At 34.1% G+C, this 18,230-nt stretch overlaps 1 protein-coding gene across 22 annotated transcripts in view; it reads right to left on the reverse strand.

The window, feature by feature from the left end:
* Window positions 1-857: 857 nt before the first annotated feature.
* Window positions 858-18,230, reverse strand: part of PTBP2 (polypyrimidine tract binding protein 2) — an 89,294-nt gene continuing 71,921 nt past the window's right edge. For 6 of the 22 annotated variants that reach the window (XM_081492673.1, XM_081492689.1, XM_081492687.1 and 3 more), the window contains 6 exons: window positions 10,097-10,236; window positions 8,600-8,633; window positions 8,090-8,182; window positions 2,703-2,919; window positions 2,523-2,600; window positions 858-2,353 (listed from right to left, as the gene is read on the reverse strand). In XM_081492673.1, coding sequence (XP_081348799.1) covers window positions 2,224-2,353; window positions 2,523-2,600; window positions 2,703-2,919; window positions 8,090-8,182; window positions 8,600-8,633; window positions 10,097-10,236 — 692 coding nt within the window. In that variant the 3' untranslated portion in view covers window positions 858-2,223. Of the gene's footprint in view, window positions 2,357-2,522; window positions 2,601-2,702; window positions 2,920-8,089; window positions 8,183-8,599; window positions 8,634-10,096; window positions 10,252-18,230 lie in introns of all 22 variants that reach the window. The other 16 variants (XM_081492672.1, XM_081492684.1, XM_081492682.1 and 13 more) reach the window with 3 other exon arrangements.

Here is an 18,230-nt window from a genome sequence, read left to right on the forward strand (position 1 = left end):
CACACTGAAAGGTACTGCATACTCCTTCATTTGTTTTTAATTTTCCTAATGTGTGAGTTTTGCATACTTGTCAGGTTATAACAGAACAAACTTAAAGAACATGAGTAACTTGCAAAGTTATCTGACACCAATATGCCTAACTGCTGACAAAAGTGAACCCCCCCAAAATATTTTAATACAAACGGTACTCTAACTGAAACCATTTAAAAAGTGAAAACTGTAACATCACAAATTACCCTTGAGTTTTTAAATACCCTGATGTGCATCTTCCCTCCCACCCAAAGCAAAGGCAGATGGTGCGATTCTGTTTCTTCCCAGTAACATCAAGTATCCTTTGTTAAAACTCACAAAGTAGGAAATCTTTAGCAGACACAAAAGATGAAGATGAAACTGCAGCAAGAGAGCATGGCAAATCCAAAAGATCTATTAGTGCAGAAGTCTACCGGAAAAAAACAACAACAACAAAAGAGATAGAAAGAATTAACAAGATACAATAAAAGTTATGTCTTTAAAGCAGTAGATTGTAACAGGGTGGGAAATGTTTAATATGTGTCCTCCTGAAAAGCAGTTACCATCTTTCAAATTAAAAAAAAAACAGCTGGTATATTTTCACAGCATCTAGATTTATTTATGGTATAAAGTCATAGAATTGTATTATTATTATTCCTTTCCCACCCTGGCAGAGAATAAACATGAATTCAGAAGCACAGTGGAGTGAAAACAAAGAAGAGAGAGAAAAGCCAGCAGAGAAAGACAGAAAAGGTGAATACAGAGCTACAGAAGTGTTTATTGAGCATGCTACAGAGGTAAGCAGAGTACACACAAAAGGAAATTAAACAACCATCAAACCTCCCAACTTTGTTAGAAAATTAATTTTTAATTGTGCCGCTTTCAAACTATACTGAATTTTACATTTCTAAAGATGTAAAAACTCAACTAATAGAAAATATACATGACCATTCTGTCTACATAGATAACAGAATCTATGAATCGTGAAACTAAGTACATCAATTTCAAAAAAGTATTGGTCATTTAAACAGAATCAACAATTCAGATTGACAAGAACTGTTCAAATTAATTTGACCTGTAGATTCTGAGCAATGTTTTTATTAAAGTCAGATCTATTCCTAAATACAAAATATTTTGAAGATTTATTAAAACTGAATATTACAATGCAAGGTAAATTAAGACTAAAGGCACATAAACTTTGGTCCCACCTGGTTGTCAGTTTTAGAAAACTGCCACAAAATTAATCTTCCTGCAAATTTTCGCAGTACACTTTCTTTTATCTTTGAAAAATACATGCACCAGTTCCTGAACTAGCTAGACCGGTCTGCACATGCTCAGAAATCCACAACCATATTCCAAATCTTAATTACAAACTAAGGATGGCAATATATATTTAAATGCACATAAGTCATGTCAACTTCAAAAACATCTACGAAAAATATTCAGCCACAAACAAGACATTACTTAGTGCTGACATTTATATGATACGTCCCACAAGAGTGTGTACAAAAAGGTTAAGATTCCACAATGCTTTTCCACATAGGGCTCAAACTTACAGAAATCACTTTGTTGTCTTAAGAAAGTAATACTCTGCATCTTGTTAATTTTAACTAATGCCTACATTCATAACTGAATCTAGACCAGAATTGTGAGATACAAAAGGCCAATGTTTTTTTAAAGCAATAAAGCCTAAGGTAGTAAAAACTGAAAAAAAAAAATGCTGCTTTATTCTTTCAGTATCATGTATCTTATTTGATTAAATAAAGAAATATGACAAGCCAATAATTGAAAATAAGTTCCAAGCAGGAGGAAAAAAAACTTAACCTTTTTACACACCCCTGCCTAAACATATTGTTAATTCCCATTTAACAATGTGCCCTAGACAAACCAATTCCTTTTTTCTAGTAAATGCACAATAGCAACACTAGTTTCCTTTTTAAGGCACGTATGTCAACTAAGTTGAAAAAGGAAAGTAAAATTAAACTAAAATTTCAAACAGACAAAAATGGCTTCCCTACAAAACAGATGAAAGAGAGTAGTTAATAACTCTGCCTTTACATACGCCATTTCGTTTTATAACCAAGGAATGATAACAGCATGGAAAAAAAAAAAACAACAGAAAAAATCAAACTCTGGTCCCCACTTTTCTGAACAGTCAATAGGTGATGACACCGAACAATGTGATTCACCCTCAATCTTCATCTCCCCCCTTTTTTAAATTGTTGACTTGGAGAAAGACACTCTCAGATGATGGTTTTCACCAAGGTTATAATTATGAAGATCAATCAAGGCCTGAATAGCTTCTTCCACTGTTGCCATCTGAAGAAGAGCCATTTTGTGATCTCTTCTGAAACAAAATTATGAAATTAGATACTTCATAAAAATCAGAACGGCTTAAATACTTTTGTTCATTCCAGGATCAAAAGATATCTAGAAACGAACATGACCACTACCTTGAAGAAAATTTTTACTTCTATCAAGTCACTAATTTAAAGACAAGAAAGCTTGCTTACTGAAAAAACTTAAATGCTTTCACAGTGCCTCCAGTGTTAGCAAACAGTGTTCGGAGATCTTCTTCTGCTACTGAAGGACTGGGAAAATTAGATGGAAAAAAAAAAAAGTAAAAATATTAAAAAAATTTTATATTCATAAAATGTATATCCTTAATAAACTACTCTGTCTTTAATACTTACGGGATATTGGATAGGTGAAGGGTTGCAGAAGGAGGGAAAATGTTCTGAAAATTTTTGGATCCAGGTTTCTTAAAACGATGCAATGGGGAATTACCAAAATCTTTTGTTAGCCCTTGATCATCAAGTCCCTCTCGAGGTAGTTGTACAGTCTGATGTTTAGACAGAGTAACACGAATAATTTTTCCATACATCTTCTGTCCATTAAGATGATTCATGGCTATTAAGAGGAAGAATGCTTATTAATAAACAATATCAACATTCAAAGCAAAAATATTACAATAATTCTTAGAATAGTTGAAATACCTAATTTTGCTATGGTTTTAAAATAAATCACGAATTTACAATAGCCACTGGTGACAAAACAAATTCATCTGCACTCAACAAGGCACTGAGGCAAAGAAGCCAGCTTCTTTCATAGAATGAAAATCCAGAATGAGTATCTTTCTTGACAGTCCTGCTGATAATGCCCAAGAAACTTTCTTAACTTTTTCTCCCTTATGCTCCATATCCTAATTGCCAAGTCCTATGAAACCCTTCCTCCTAATTATCCCTCAAATTCGATTTCTACACTTTTCACTGCCATTACTTTTAATCTGTATAACTCAAATCAGTCTTCTAATTTGTCTTGTTGGATTTTTCTCTATGTTCCTCCATTCTATACAAATCTGTGTCACTACCTGCTTAAAATCCTTAGGGATGAAGCCTCAACTTATTCTTCAACATGTCTTCTATACTTCTCAGTCTGACCCTACCATCTTTCTCAAGCCTCCCTGAATAAATATTTTATTGATGATTTATAATACTAGTAACTTTGTTAGTGCTGAGAATCAAGTGGTAAGATAAGAACCAACCTGACCCTCATGGAACTTACAGTATCTTAGTACTATCCTCCTTGTACTTAAGTTTTCAGGCGAACAAAACATATTTTTTTAAACAAATACTAGTATCTTACCTTCAGCCTGGTGCATGCTTTTCTATTTGTAACAATTTCCTATCTCCTTCACTATCTTTCCTAAGCTATTCGTCAGTGTTATTTCCTAAAGAGGACCCTTTCTTCACTCTTCAGAAAAGGTTCAGAACCTCACTAGATAGTCCCCATCCAGTTCTATTTCCTTTTATAAATTCATCACATTTTAATCATTATCCTCCTTTAGACTGTAAGATACATGAAAGCAGGAACCAGTGTCTCTACCCCAGCACACAGCACAGTGCCTAAACACAGAACATCACATGCCTACTTCTTGAGGCAGCAGTTGGGTTACTTTTGGACTAAATGAACTGGTCTGAGATTAGAGAACAGTTATACGTTTTATGTTTATTCAAGTAGTCACAACTGAAGAAAACCATATCATTAAGTCATATAGTTTAGCTAAACTGAATGTCTATTTGACTACTCAAATCAAAGTATTAGAGTATTAACAACAGAGAGGTAAAGGCAATATGGAAGAGCAGGGAATTGAGAACAAAATCCCTACTCTCAAATGTTTTTAATTTGATTAGTACACTACAGTACACAGTCTGACACAGGAGATACCCAGAACTTGTTAAATCCATGCATCTTGTCATACTTACTTGTATAGAATAAACCAGTTAAATATAAAACAGGTCTGAAAAGGAAAATGCTATAAAAGTATAAGGTACCATTCTGAAAAATCTTTTTCATTTATAGCTTCCCTAATTTGTAAAAACAAATTTACTCTTCCAGTTATAAGATAAAGAGGTACTAAGGATGTAATGTACAACATGACAAATATATTTAACACTGCTGTATGTTATAAATACTCCCTCTACAGCACATTTTACTAGAGAGTAGGTAAAGATCTATTATGAAAAAGTATACTTTTGAGATGGCAGCTACACATGAACTAAAAACAGTTGAGGCTCTTTTGTAAGTAGTCCTTAGAACTCCTCTTTGGTACTTCCTTAGAATTCATTTAATCACTGAAGATCAATATACTATTTCAAACATAATTTACAAATTCTATTACTCCTAAATTACCTAATTTAAGAAAATTCTAGTATATTAATTAAATAGGCTATAGTAGAAATGGAAACATCTTTAATGTTTGCAAATTTTAAAACTCTGGTCTAAAATGATTTAAGATGGCCTCTAAGATTTGCAATAATTCCATTCACACTTGAATACTACTGACTATACCTTGCCATTTATTTCTCCCATACTATTTTCTGAGCATAAAAATATTTGCCTATATTATAAAACAACTGAGTATTTCCCAAATACAGTCCCATGAAAACCAAAAAGAACAGAGTCCATAAACAGAGTATATTAAAAAAAGTTTCACTTATTTTTTTCAATAGCACATCCTAGTTTTACATAGGATTTGTGTGTGTGTTTTAAAGGCATTAATGGTGTGAGTCCGTATTTTTATGGACATATACTTCAAGAAAGCAAAATCTAACCTAGCAGCAATGAGAAATTTGCCACTACATATAGTCCAAAAACTATGTCATGCTATTAGTAAGCAAAGCTTTAGTGGAAAGATAAAAATTTTATCTTTTATAATTTATAAAAATTAGGGATAAAAGATTTTAAAATGTAAGTAAATACTGTTAGGCAGTGAATTGTATTATCCCAAACTTCATATACTGAAGCTTTAACCCCTCAATGTGACTATTTGGAGGCAGGGCCTTTATGGAGGGAATTTAGGTTAAAAGAGGTCATAAGGGTGAGGCCTTAATCCAGTAAGACTGATGTCCTTGTAAGTATAGGAAAAGATATCAGCACCTTAGAGGCTGAGGAAGGCTCCCAGGAAAGGCCATGTAAGGACATATGGAGAAGGGAGCTGGTCCACAAGCCAGGAAGAATCCTCACCAGAAACCAAATCTGTTGTCACCTAACTACTGGCTTCCAGAACTTAAGAAAATAGATTTGTTGTTTTAGTCACTCAGTTTGTTGTATTTTGTTATGGCAGCCCAAGCAGACTAATACAAGTATAGTAAAAATTAAAGCATCACTTATTTAAACAGTCCTTATATAAAAAACCAAAAAGTATCCAAAAAAATTTGATTGAACAGGTACTTTCAACCATAATGACTGTGTATCCCTTATTTATGAGGGTAATGTGGAAAGACTGAAAGCAAAAGGAGAAGGCGGTGGCAGAGGATGAGATTGTTAGATAGCATCACTGATTTAAAGAACATGAATTTGAGCAGACTCTGGTAGGTGGGGAGGACAGAGGAGCCTGGCGTGCAGAGAATCGAACATGACTTAGCGAATGAACAACAACCACCACCACCCACAGCTCACACAATGAGAAAAAAGAAATCACACATTTGAGAATGCTTTGTCAACTATGAAACACTGCAAAAGGCTTCTTATAAAGTACATAAAAATAATGGCAATGACTATCCCTAACCAGAGTAGAGAAGTGTACATAAGCAGAAAAAGAAGAAAAGAATAATGAGCATCCATGACATAATCAAGCAGCTTCCCTGGTGGCTCAGATGGTAAAAAATTTGCCTGCAATGCAGGAGACCTGGTTTTGATCCCCGGATCAGGAATATCCCTGGAGAAGGGAATGGCAACCCACCCTAGTATTCTTGCCTGGAACATTTCATGGACAGAGGAGCCAGGCAGGCTATAGTCCATGGAGTCACAGTCAGTCACATAGCACTAAATGACTAACACACACACAAACACAATGACATAATCAGCACTTTTATATAACTTCCACTAAAGATAGGCACTTTTTCCAGTGGTCATGTTTGGATGTGAGAGTTGGACTATAAAGAAAGCTGAGAGCCAAAGAATTGATGCTTTTGAACTGCGCTGTTGGAGAAGCCTCTTGAGAGTCCCTTGGACTGCAAGGAGATCCAACCAGTCCATCCTAAAGGAGATCAGTCCTGGGTGTTCACTGGTAGGACTGATGTTGAAGTTGAAACGTCAATACTTTGGCCACATGATGTGAAGAGCTGACTGATTGGAAAAGACCCTGATGCTGGGAAAGATTGAGAGCAGGAGGAGAAGGGGATGACAGAGGATGAGATGGTTGGATGGCATCACCAACTCAATGGACATGGGTTTGGGTGGACTCCGGGAGTTGGTGACGGACAGGGAGGCCTGGTGTGCTGCAGTTCGTGGGGTCGCAGAGTCGGACACGACTGAGCAACTGAACTGAACTGAAAGCTAGACATCTCCATTTTTTTAAATGGAGAGCCAGATATATAAAATTTTATACATTGCCTGCTGCTGCTGCTGCTAAGTCACTTCAGTTGTGTCTGACTCTGTGCCACCCCATAGATGGCAGCCCACGAGGCTCCTCCATCCCTGGGATTCTCCAGGCAAGAATACTGGAGTCAGTTGCCATTTCCTTCTCCAATGCGTGAAAGTGAAAAGTGAAAATGAAGTCGCTCAGTCGTGTCCGACTCTTAGCGACACCATGGACTATAGCCTGCCAGGCTCCTCCGTCCATGGGATTTCCCAGGCAAGAGTACTGGAGTGTGTTGCTGGCAATACATTGCCTGGGTACCCTAATAGCTGGTAAGAAACTGAATTTCAAACTTCTATCTGATGCCAAAGGCTAAAAGGTCTGGTTTATTATGTTGTTAGTTTGTGAATCTCACTGGATACAATGGCAAAAATACACTAGTTTTTACACCAAAAATGGAAAATTTCAAAATTAATAATTCGAGTACACACAGTCGGAGGTACTATCATCCTTGCATCTTAATGAAAAGAATTATAAGCTAAGATCATACTGACATTTACAGTCAATCACACTGTGAATATGCAACTACCTTCTGGATTTATGTGATTTGGCTTTGTGCATGAAGTTGAATGAGATGCTAACTTAATTAAGTGATCAATTATTTATCTAATAATACCAACTTGTTGAAGTATATTTTAAGGTTCCAAAAAGGATTAAAGTGGGGCATTTGGTTTAAGTTTTTCATTTTATAGTAACCTGGTGTCTTTAAAATACACTTCATGTAACTCTTTATTAAGTTCGGTCAAATACTTTCAAATGATCTTAGAAGAATTAAATTAACATGGCATTAATCAGGATTCCATGGACTATATAAACAGTTAACTTCAATTATAGGGAGTAACCAGAAATGAAAAATGCTAAGAATCTTTTAATATGTGTATCATAATTCTTAGGTGAAATTATTACAATTTTGAAGCCAAAACCTTTTTTCATTAAACTCCAAGGAAGAAATGGTAAGAGAATAGCACAAAAATACAAATATGTTCATCATGTACAACTATTCATGTTAAAATATGAAAATTAACATGACATTGTGAACCCTGGCTATTAATAAACGGTTTCTTACTGATAAAAAGGAATTTGTTTTTATTCACAGGTTTACATTATACATTTTAAATCAGATTGAAGCCATATAGATGACACATAGTTTAATCTTACCCAGTTGTGACTGGTTTCCATCAGCCATCTGTATTAGAGCACTGTCTTTCTTATTGTACAAAATCTTCACACGCTGCACATCTCCATAAACACCTTTTTTGGAGCCACAGAGAGGTAATCCAAAAATGGAATTAATTTTATGTGCAAGTCAGCTAAAGATTATCTTTATGACATATTAATGAAACATTCAGACATCAACATGATCACTCATTCAAACTCATCATTCTCACAAATGAATAAAGAAGATCAAGATTTTGAACAGTGAATTTTGAAAAGAATAATTTCTGATAAACCCTCAAAGCTATGTGAATGATATTAAATTAAAGACCATGCAAAATAAATCAGCATGCATTAAAACAAATTTTGTGTCTATGGAAAGTTTTAAATAGCAAAGAAAAATAGCAAAAGATTTACTATTCAAATTTAAGCCAAAGTGCTAGCTACAAATAAGAATTAAGGTGAAACAAAAATCAAATCAATAATAAAAGTATAGTGCTAACAATAACATACCGAAGAGGGTAAACAGACTTTGGGGCGTAACCATCTTTAGAAGGAGAGAAGAGCAAGCAGCGTAAGACAAGAAGAGAGAAGAGTCGAGGAAGAGCGGAGATGAACAGATCATCCATAACGAAGGGTGGTTCCCGCAGAATGGTGAGGTGGTCATGGATCATGGTTCAAGGCGGTTAATTGGGGCAAGTTGGTCCGAGGAACATTTGTTCAAGCACAGAAGCATGAACATAGGGAATGGAGACAGGGAATGAAGACAAGGACAAGGAAAATAAAGGATAAGACAGGGAAGGGAATGGGCATTTGGGAAAAGACAAGGAAAGGGAAGGTGAACACACAGGGAAAAGGATGAAATGGGGAAGGGAAACAGCAATGCAGAAGAAAAAAATAAGGAATCGGGGAACAAAAAAAAAAATAAAATATAGGTCAGTACATAGGAAATGCAGGATTTGGTCAGAAAATGGTTGGTTTATGTACTGTACAAGAAAAACTGAGTAAAATGTAGTCATCCAAGACAAATATGGGTAAAGTACATCTATATCAAAGAGTAAATTACAGCATTTCATCTCAACATAGGGGAGGAAAGCATGCATAGGAATTTTAAACTTTGAACTTTTACTGCATAAGCATGGCTGGTTATGAAATGCAGGCAAAATTCTTAAAAAGAAAAACAAAGGCACTCTGATTCAAACATTTTAGCATGCACAACTGCGAATGACTATAGTATTAAATGATAAAATAATTTAATGTTCGTATTAACAGAGGCCAATTAAAAATGAAACAAATATTCAAATTAGACATCATAAACTGATACACTGAGCTTCCCACATTTCATACCAGCTTCCATAGCAATCAAAATAAAATATACCAGACATAAAATGTACAACTAAAGAAAATAACTCAGCAATAAATTTTATTTAACAGGGTGGGAGGGGTTTGGGGAGAGGTAAAGTTGAAAAATATTTTTAGAAGACAATGACTAATAACTGCAAAGAAAAAATTACTAAGAAAGACTGGAAGAGTGCCTCGTCAAGATCTTTGGAAGAACCTTCAAAGAAAAATGTATTAGAGTAGTTCACATAAAATAAGATTAAAAAAAATGCAATGACACATAAGCATGAAATGAACAAGCAAATAATTAGAAAAGGCAAAAGAGCAAAATTGTTTTACAGTTACATCTGCAAATTAGATATTTGCCTTTGAGAACAACAAAAAGATAAAAAGCCAAACTACAGTACTTCACCATATTTTTCTTAGGAAAAATAGGTAGTTAGGTTAAAAATATATATATATATTAAAAAGAGATATGACTAGCTACAGAAATAAAGTATTGCCTAAACAAGTACATAGATTTTATTTGGAAGTAGAAACACATAGAAAATACTTTGACTAATGAATGTACATAAAAAGAAAGGCAAGTGCAAAATGAAATAAAACATGAAAAACTTTCACAAATGAAATGAAGTTAAAAAATAGATATTAGAAAATTATTTTACTAACCTCTTCATTTAAATTGCTAACCAACAGGACTGTATTGCCACCAGCTGAGACTCCAGGCATACCCACTCGGCCAGCAGCAGCTGCAGCAGCTGCTGCAGCAGCGTTTGGAATAGCCAAAGGACTCAGAGCTCCTGGAACAGCTGCAACAGGAAGCCCTAATTTTAAAATAAAGCATATTTTACGAAACACACACAAGTCGTTTACAAAAACCAATTTAAGCACGATGGCTGATGGCCTGGGGCTGACCGTTCCAAATCGTTCCTGAAAGTTAATTTTTATAACATTTAGAAAAATTGTTTGTTGTAAGTAGCAGAGAAAATTCACTGGTTTCAATGAAATCATTAATATTAGAACCAAGGTACATACCTGTATTATGTCACAAAATTAAATATATAACATTCCATTTCCTATGGAAAAGCAAACAAAGCAAAAAGAATGTACTTCCAAGTCAGAGACCTGTAAAATTCACTTCCATGGTTCACACAGTGAGGAGTCAAATCTAAAAAAAATAACAAGTGCTATCTTCTTCATAAACTTACTTGAAATCAGACAATCATAGCTCACAAAACAGATATAGCAAATCCTTCATTCTTAGAAACAAATCACCCTGAACATACATTATATAATATATTCAACTGACCTAAAGAAAATCTTACCAAAATTTGTTTTCCTTAATTCCATACTCAAGTAGGTGTAATATAAATTTTTCAAACACAACACTTGCCCCACAGAAAGAATAAGACAAAGTCAATATAGCACACCAGCTTTCTCTTCCAGTATTTTCCTGTCCTTTACCTACCCAGTTTGAAAATTTCCTTCTTATTTCTACTGTTCTACTTTCCAGTCTTACTATTGCTCTGTCATCTTCAGGATTCTTCATTTATTCCACAGAATTCCCTTTGTCTCAGCATCTTTAAATCCACTTTTCAATAATTAATAAACTTTGATTCCTTTCATCCCTTATATTCTTACATATTAGCTTATTTCTTAATAAATATTAGTTCACTAAAGAAACAAATTACATGTGTTTTTTTTCTTACCATGATAAAGGAGATAAACATTCAACCTATATAAAATTAATTCATGACATACCTGGGTAGAACTGGCCCTTAGTACTGCTGTCCCATAAGTTCATGTTTTATTTCTTCTTTTCAGCTTTCTTGTACATGTCAAAAGGATGTGCTGTTAACTCTGGTGTCAGATCTTATTCTTTTAGCCAAGTTTGTTTATGTTTCTACTTTACAGAAACTACTATGACCTTTTATTGGCAGGCTGAAGCTTCTTCAGGATTGACAATTCTTAATCTCTTTAGTTTTCGACTTGTAAAAATTTTCCCTCTGATTTTCTTTGATCTTTACTGAGCACCTTTCAACAGTGGAATGGTGTTTCTCATATATGTTCAAGCTCTGGGTGAGTTTACAGTTTTTCTCCCCCAATACAATATTTTGGGAGTCCCCCCTTTTTATTTTTTAGATTTTTTACTCTTTGTTTTGGAAAATTTCCAACATATACACAAGTACAGAGACTAGAATAATGAGCCCCATGCATCCGTCATAACTGTTTAATAATTACTAACTCAAGGCCAATCTTGTTTCATCTACTCATCCATTTTATTTTTAAAGTAAATGCAGAAAGAAGGATCTAATTTTAACATAGAAACTCCTCATGTCTAATAATTACTATACATACTAAGTAATGTTTAGCACCTTTTAGGATCTACCACTTTATTCTATGGTATTACTAACTTCTCCATGTTAAATACCATAGATCCCCTTATACTTCATAGGTTGTTTCCATTTAACATTCAACGGGTATCGTAAAATGCTGCCAATGTAAAGATACATTCCGAATTCCTAGGTATGTACTCAAAGTCATTTTGTTCCTGCATATTCTGAGACATGTAGGTTCCCAAATCTATAGTTCTAAGTAATTTATCATTTTTCTGTTGCTAATTCAAGAAAAATTATTAATTCATGAAACACATATAAAACATCAATACATTCAACATATCAGTCTACACACAACAGTCCAGGTAAACACTTCATTTCTACAGAAAATGGTTTCTTCTAAAATACATCTCTACCATGCCAATATACAATTAAACAGTCATAAAACTTCACCAAAATATTCAAAGATGATGGAAATTTTGTTCAAAGAAACTTTAAATCTAGGATTTGTAATGGAGATACCTTGGTAGTACAATATTACTTAAATCATCAAGCCTTATCATGGAAAAATAATCAGAGAATTAAAAAAATAAGTAAATTAATTTGAAATAGTAATTAAGAATTAAAGTCTAGGCTAAAGCTCCTTTTTAAGTGTGAAAAACCTGACTTAAAAAAAAAGCCAGAATGCCAGATTTTAATAAACATTACACTTTAGCAAAAACGAGACTACTAATTTTCTCATGAAATTTTGTGACTCAAAGCAGATACAATTTACCTCCTTCTAGTAAAGTAGCAATAGAAAGCTTAACAAAAAGTGGAATGTAAGCTGTGACGTCCCCAATGTTGTTGCTACTGTCCAAATGCTACTTCACAGTCTCCATATTTCTCCACTTATTCTTACCATGCTGGATCACTTGCTACTAAGCCAGATGATCTATCCTCTTGCCAAATGGTCTCCCTTCATTTTAGGCAGCCCAGAGCATGGCGCAAAATACCTTCGGAGATGAGGGCAGCCACTGTCCTTAGTGCCACTGGCATGGACTTCTCCTTCACTATTCCTTCTCCCAGGTTGGTAACTTAGAAAAACTATTTCAGTCAACTTTGGCAGTTCTAAATCACTAGAATAGTCTTGCAGTTTTTACTGGACCTTTAAAAGCCTCTGAAGATAATCCCATAATTTCTTTCAGTATATTCTTCTCTAAAATATTTTGTCAACCAGGTAAATTTTTTTCTTTTTAATCTCTATGTCTGCTACATAAAAACAAAAACCTACAAAGTATTTCATGATGCACTATTTATACTGTAACAATAAACTCTGGAAAGGAATTCTGTATTGTATTTTTCATAGTAATGTTAACTTCTAGCCGTGAGAGAAAACAATACATTTACTATCTTCCCTTTGTAAAACAGAAAAACCATATAGAACATGTTATATACATTGCCTCTAATGGATTACTTTTAGCTGTAAAAATAATTTTAATTTTAATGATTAACATCTTTAAGGTAGCAAATATGCTGTAAAAAACACTCTCTATGCATTCTGATGATGGGGGATAAAAACACCTGTTTTACTTCTAGGACTGCTATTGTTGTAAGAATCAAGTAACATCCAAGAGCTTCATGTACTGCCAGATGCTAAAGAAAAGGAAGGTGTCACAGGGATCCTTTCTATGTGAAATGATCTTCATTAGCTGCGCCATCCAGCATTTTGAGTAATTCAGCCATTTACAAATTTTCTGTAATAGTTCTGACACATTACTAGCCATTCCTCCACTGAAATTGATGGCCACACTGACACGTATCTATCTGTTAGAGACTCAAAGTCCATGGAGATGAAGTGATTTTAAGTTATACATCTATCCCTCTATCTCCTCAGGTCACATTCTGCTGAGGCACACAGACATTCCTTATCCATCACAACAGAAGAATTAAACTGTTTTTGATAACTTCTCTTAAAGCACTTGCCAATTTTATCTGTAATTTTTAATAAGCTTATTTTAGAACAGTTTTAGATTTGCAAAAAATTAAACATTCTCCAAAGTTCCTATAACCTGGGCACCCCTTTCCCCCCATTATTAACATCTTGCAGTATGAAATACTTGCTACAATTCATCAGCCAGTATTAATGTTATTATTAAAATCCATAAAGTATTCAGATTTCCTTAATTTGCATCTAGTGTCCTCTTCTCCTGGCTTCCCAGGTGGCACAGCGGTAAAGAATCTGCCTGCCAAAGCAGGAGACACTGGTTTGAACTGTGGGTCAGGAAGATCCCCTGAAGGAGGAAATGGCAAACCCACTCCAGTATTCTTTCCTGGAAAATTCCATCAACAGAGGAGCCTGGTGGGCTACAGTCCATGGGATTGCAAAGAGTCAGACATGACTGAGCACAGAATGCATTCATGTCATTTATTTCAGGATCCTATTATTACATTTAGTCATGTCTCCTTAAGGCTCCTCTTGACTATGGTAGTTTTATCTATGCTTTTTAAAGATGCATAATTTGTTTTATCCTTTCATTTCCTATTCTAAAACTTCCATCCAATGTCAATTATACCATTATCTTTTGATCTTCTTTTCCCTGTTCAAGACATCTATCTGTTGGTTGTTATTCTCACATATGACTCAACAGAGGATTTGGTTGGTGGGACTTTTGAGGTTTATCCTAATTCATGTAGTATAGGGTCCTGGGTGGGGAGGGCAGTTTTACAATATATTTCCTGATTTGAAAATAAAAATTTTACCTTTGACAAGAATGACAACTGCTTTCTTTCCTAAAACAACCCATTCCTCCTCTCCCACCAACTTTCCCTTCAATTTCTATTTTACCCTCTAGAACCCCTTTTTCTTTTCTGTCATTAACAATTTCATTTTTATTCAATGTGTTCCTTAGAGAAAATGTTTAACTAAAAGCTTGCTTGATCCTAATGAAACTTCTCTTATAACCCTCTCAGTCATTTTTATCTCCCTAAACTCTTCCCCAAAAGGAAATAAAGGATGCGTTATTCATCGTACTATCCCACTACCCAATGTTACTTTCCAACTGCTGTTCTACCATCACCAATTAGAATGGCTTTGAGGTTAATACCATGTAAACATCTCTCATCAAAACAGTCAGAATCACTGGGACATTGTCTCTCATGACAAAAAGACTTTCACACCTTAATTTATTTCCTTCTCACTCAGCTCTTGTCATCCTGCAATCTCTCTGATATACTGGTCTCACAGTTCCTTAACAACCTCTACCTTGATTTTACTGTATCAATCTATTTTATCAACTTCTTTTGCTACATCTTTGACTTTCTTCTTTCTCCATTCATTGCTAACATTATATGTCTAAGATTCCCAAGTGTAAAAGAGCAGGAGGGCTAAAGTCTTGAAACTTTAAGCAGTGTACATTTATGTTGTGGGAAAAATAAAGAAGCAAGAAATCAAGGGATAAAATAAGATTCAAATTAGAAGTGCCTTTTCAGTTTAGTAGTGACCATAAAGTTTATTCTTACTCATAAGAATGGGTATAAATCAAATTATAATGAATTAGAAATGTAAATATGATAAAATATTTACTCTTCTTTGAAGTAATGTGCTCTTGGAAGGAAGGAGAAATGGGATGGTAGTTGAAAAGCAAGGAAGTATGCATAATCATTTTGAGTGTAGGCTCAAAATCCTGACATCCTCAGTTCAAAATCTGGCTCAGCTTTGCTGTCTCAGCTTTCGCATTTGTCATGGATGATAGTAATCCCCATGTTCTAAGGCTAGTGTTGTTCTCAAGTTTAACTCCTTGTGAGTCATCATAAATGCCAAGTCTTACTACTTTAATGTTTAATTTTCCTCATGTTTCTTTCTTTCCACTCTCATTTCTATCCCTAGTTTAGATTCACAATTTTATCTTACTTAGACTAATAGTCTCCAGTATACTCCTTAGGATAGCATCCATTCTAAGATCCTGTTCCAAACTTAATTCTTTTTCTCCTCACTGCCTTTCATATTTTCCTAACTGCCCCTATGCCTCATTCACAACTGAATACTTATCACTTCCTAAATATGCAAGATATATTCTTCATCACATTTGTTTTCAAAATCCTTTCTTCTGGACTTCCCTGGTGGTCCAGTGGTTAAGAATCTGCCTGCCAATGCAGGGGACATGGGTTCAATCCCTGGTCCGGGAAAATCCCACATGCTGCAGAGCAACTAAGTCCATGAACCCCAACTACTGAGCCTGCACTCTAGAGACCATGCTCCACAACAAGAGAAGCCATCACAAGGAGAAGTTGCCCACTATGATGATGAGTAGCCCTTGCTCACTGAAACTGGAGAAAACCCTCACACAGCAATGAAGACTCAGCACAGCTAAAAAAAAAAAAAAAAGTAACTAAAAATAAATAAATCCTCTCTTTTTATCCCAATCAAATGGCTTTTGGCCTACAATGCCCTTCAACTTTCTCCTTTGGATGATAAAGTGCCCATTTGATTATGCTCTAATACTATAATAACTATTACATATTTCAGTTTGCTTCATAAACAGATATATATTCAGATGCTTGCTGCCAGATTATAAGCACAGAAATTGTCTAATTTTTCTGAGAACCTATAGTACCCAGCACAGTGCTAAAACAATCAAAAAATGCAATGAATGAATAAAGCAGGATGCCACTGAGTTGAGGCAGAATCCTTCTAGGAATGTGAAAAGCTCAGCGCAATTACTTAAGAAGGGTAAGAAAATTCACAAGGGGACAAAAAAGGAAAGGAAGACTTGAGATAAAATACCATTTTAAAACTAACAGGAAAAAGAAATACTGACAAATGAAAAGAGAAATATGAAGCTAGGAAGAACTCACACAAAAAAATCTAAATGAATTTCCTATATGTATCTATTGCTTTCTTGGTGCATCTTTAGAGACTCAAAACCTTCTCCATAATATTTACCTCCTTCAGATAAGAGATGCATTTCATACTTGGTCACAAATACATAATTTTCTTCTACTAACTGCAGAGACAGCAGTAATATACTTTAGAAGGCTTTTCTTTGTTTTAGTCATATCACATATACATAATTGTCAACTCTTAAAAGCAAAATTTTTTTAAGATTAAATTTACCATCAGATTTAATTTAGAATTATCTTCTACATCCAAAGGCAGAAGTTGATTACCACTGAAATCAGGCTGTTTAGCTTTAAAAATATGAAGCCAGAATAAATAGGAAAAATGTTTTCAAATATGTGTCAGGCTATCATGGAAAAGGAGAAGGTAAACACTGGATTAATAAAAAAAATTCCTTAAAGTGACAGCTGAGAACAATATAATCAATGACCATAACAAAATCAGTTAAGCAAAGACTATATTATCACCCATTAGGAACTTGGGAATGAAAATTTGCACCCAAGATAGTTAAAAAGTGGCCTATGAATTAACATTTTAGTCCTACAGTTACAAGTTTATTCCATTTGAGAATGCTGGTGCATAAGTAAATGCAAACTGATCCATTAATGTTTTTCTCCTAATGTTTATGGCCCATTGTATCTTCAAAGTATGCTATTTACCATTTTGTTTGCTCAGAAGACAAAAAAACAAAACAATTTCCAGATTTAAAACATTAATTCAAATATTATTTAAAATATACTAAAAGAATTATATAACTCTTTAAAGGTCACTGCTTCAAGTTAATTCGTGATTCACAAGTGAAAATTTTATCCAAATTTAAAAATGAACAATTCAACTTCAGCTCTTGCAACTTCCTTTTTAGAAGAGATACTTTAAAAACTGGAAAAAAAAAAATTTTTTTTTAAATTTAGCCACAGAAAAATAGAGGATAGTTTAATAATCCAAAGAACTCAACGTTTTCTAAAAATGCACACACGGAAAAGTAGGCAAGCTCAACTACAGTTTCTAAACTCTTAGATGTTAAAACAGAAATAAAATGAGAAAAATCAAAGTTATTGGACAGGTATTTTCATGAACTTTGGATGAAAAAATTCTGGTTTATGTTGAAAATGATAAAATACTGGCTTTTAAATTATCTACTTTTTAAAAAGTTGTTTTTTTTTTTTTTTTGAGACTCAGTGATATACTATAAAGTAGGTGTGGTTCAGTACTTCCAGGAAATATTTCTAGTATGTTTTCATATTTGTGAGTAATTATTTTGGTCTCTTGGAGGAGAGTTTTCAAATGTGACTGCAGCAGATGAATTATCTGGTGTGATTTTCTGGCCATAACTGTCTTTGCTATAATTAGTCTTATAATGGAATATTATACATTAGGGTTTTGCTAAGTTTAAGATTTCGGTATGTAAGTTTTAATGTATATTTTGTGAAAAAAATAAAAATATAAATTCAGTTTACCATAATATGATATACACATGTATATGAATGACCATATATATATTGGTTTACATATATCATATGTATATGAATGATCATATATATACAAATACACAAGCACACAGACCCTATTTTGGATCCAATTATAGAGT

This window comes from Giraffa tippelskirchi, chromosome 5, assembly GCF_054371585.1.
Source record: "Giraffa tippelskirchi isolate mGirTip1 chromosome 5, T2T-mGirTip1v1.2.pri, whole genome shotgun sequence".
Lineage (NCBI taxonomy): Eukaryota > Metazoa > Chordata > Mammalia > Artiodactyla > Giraffidae > Giraffa > Giraffa tippelskirchi.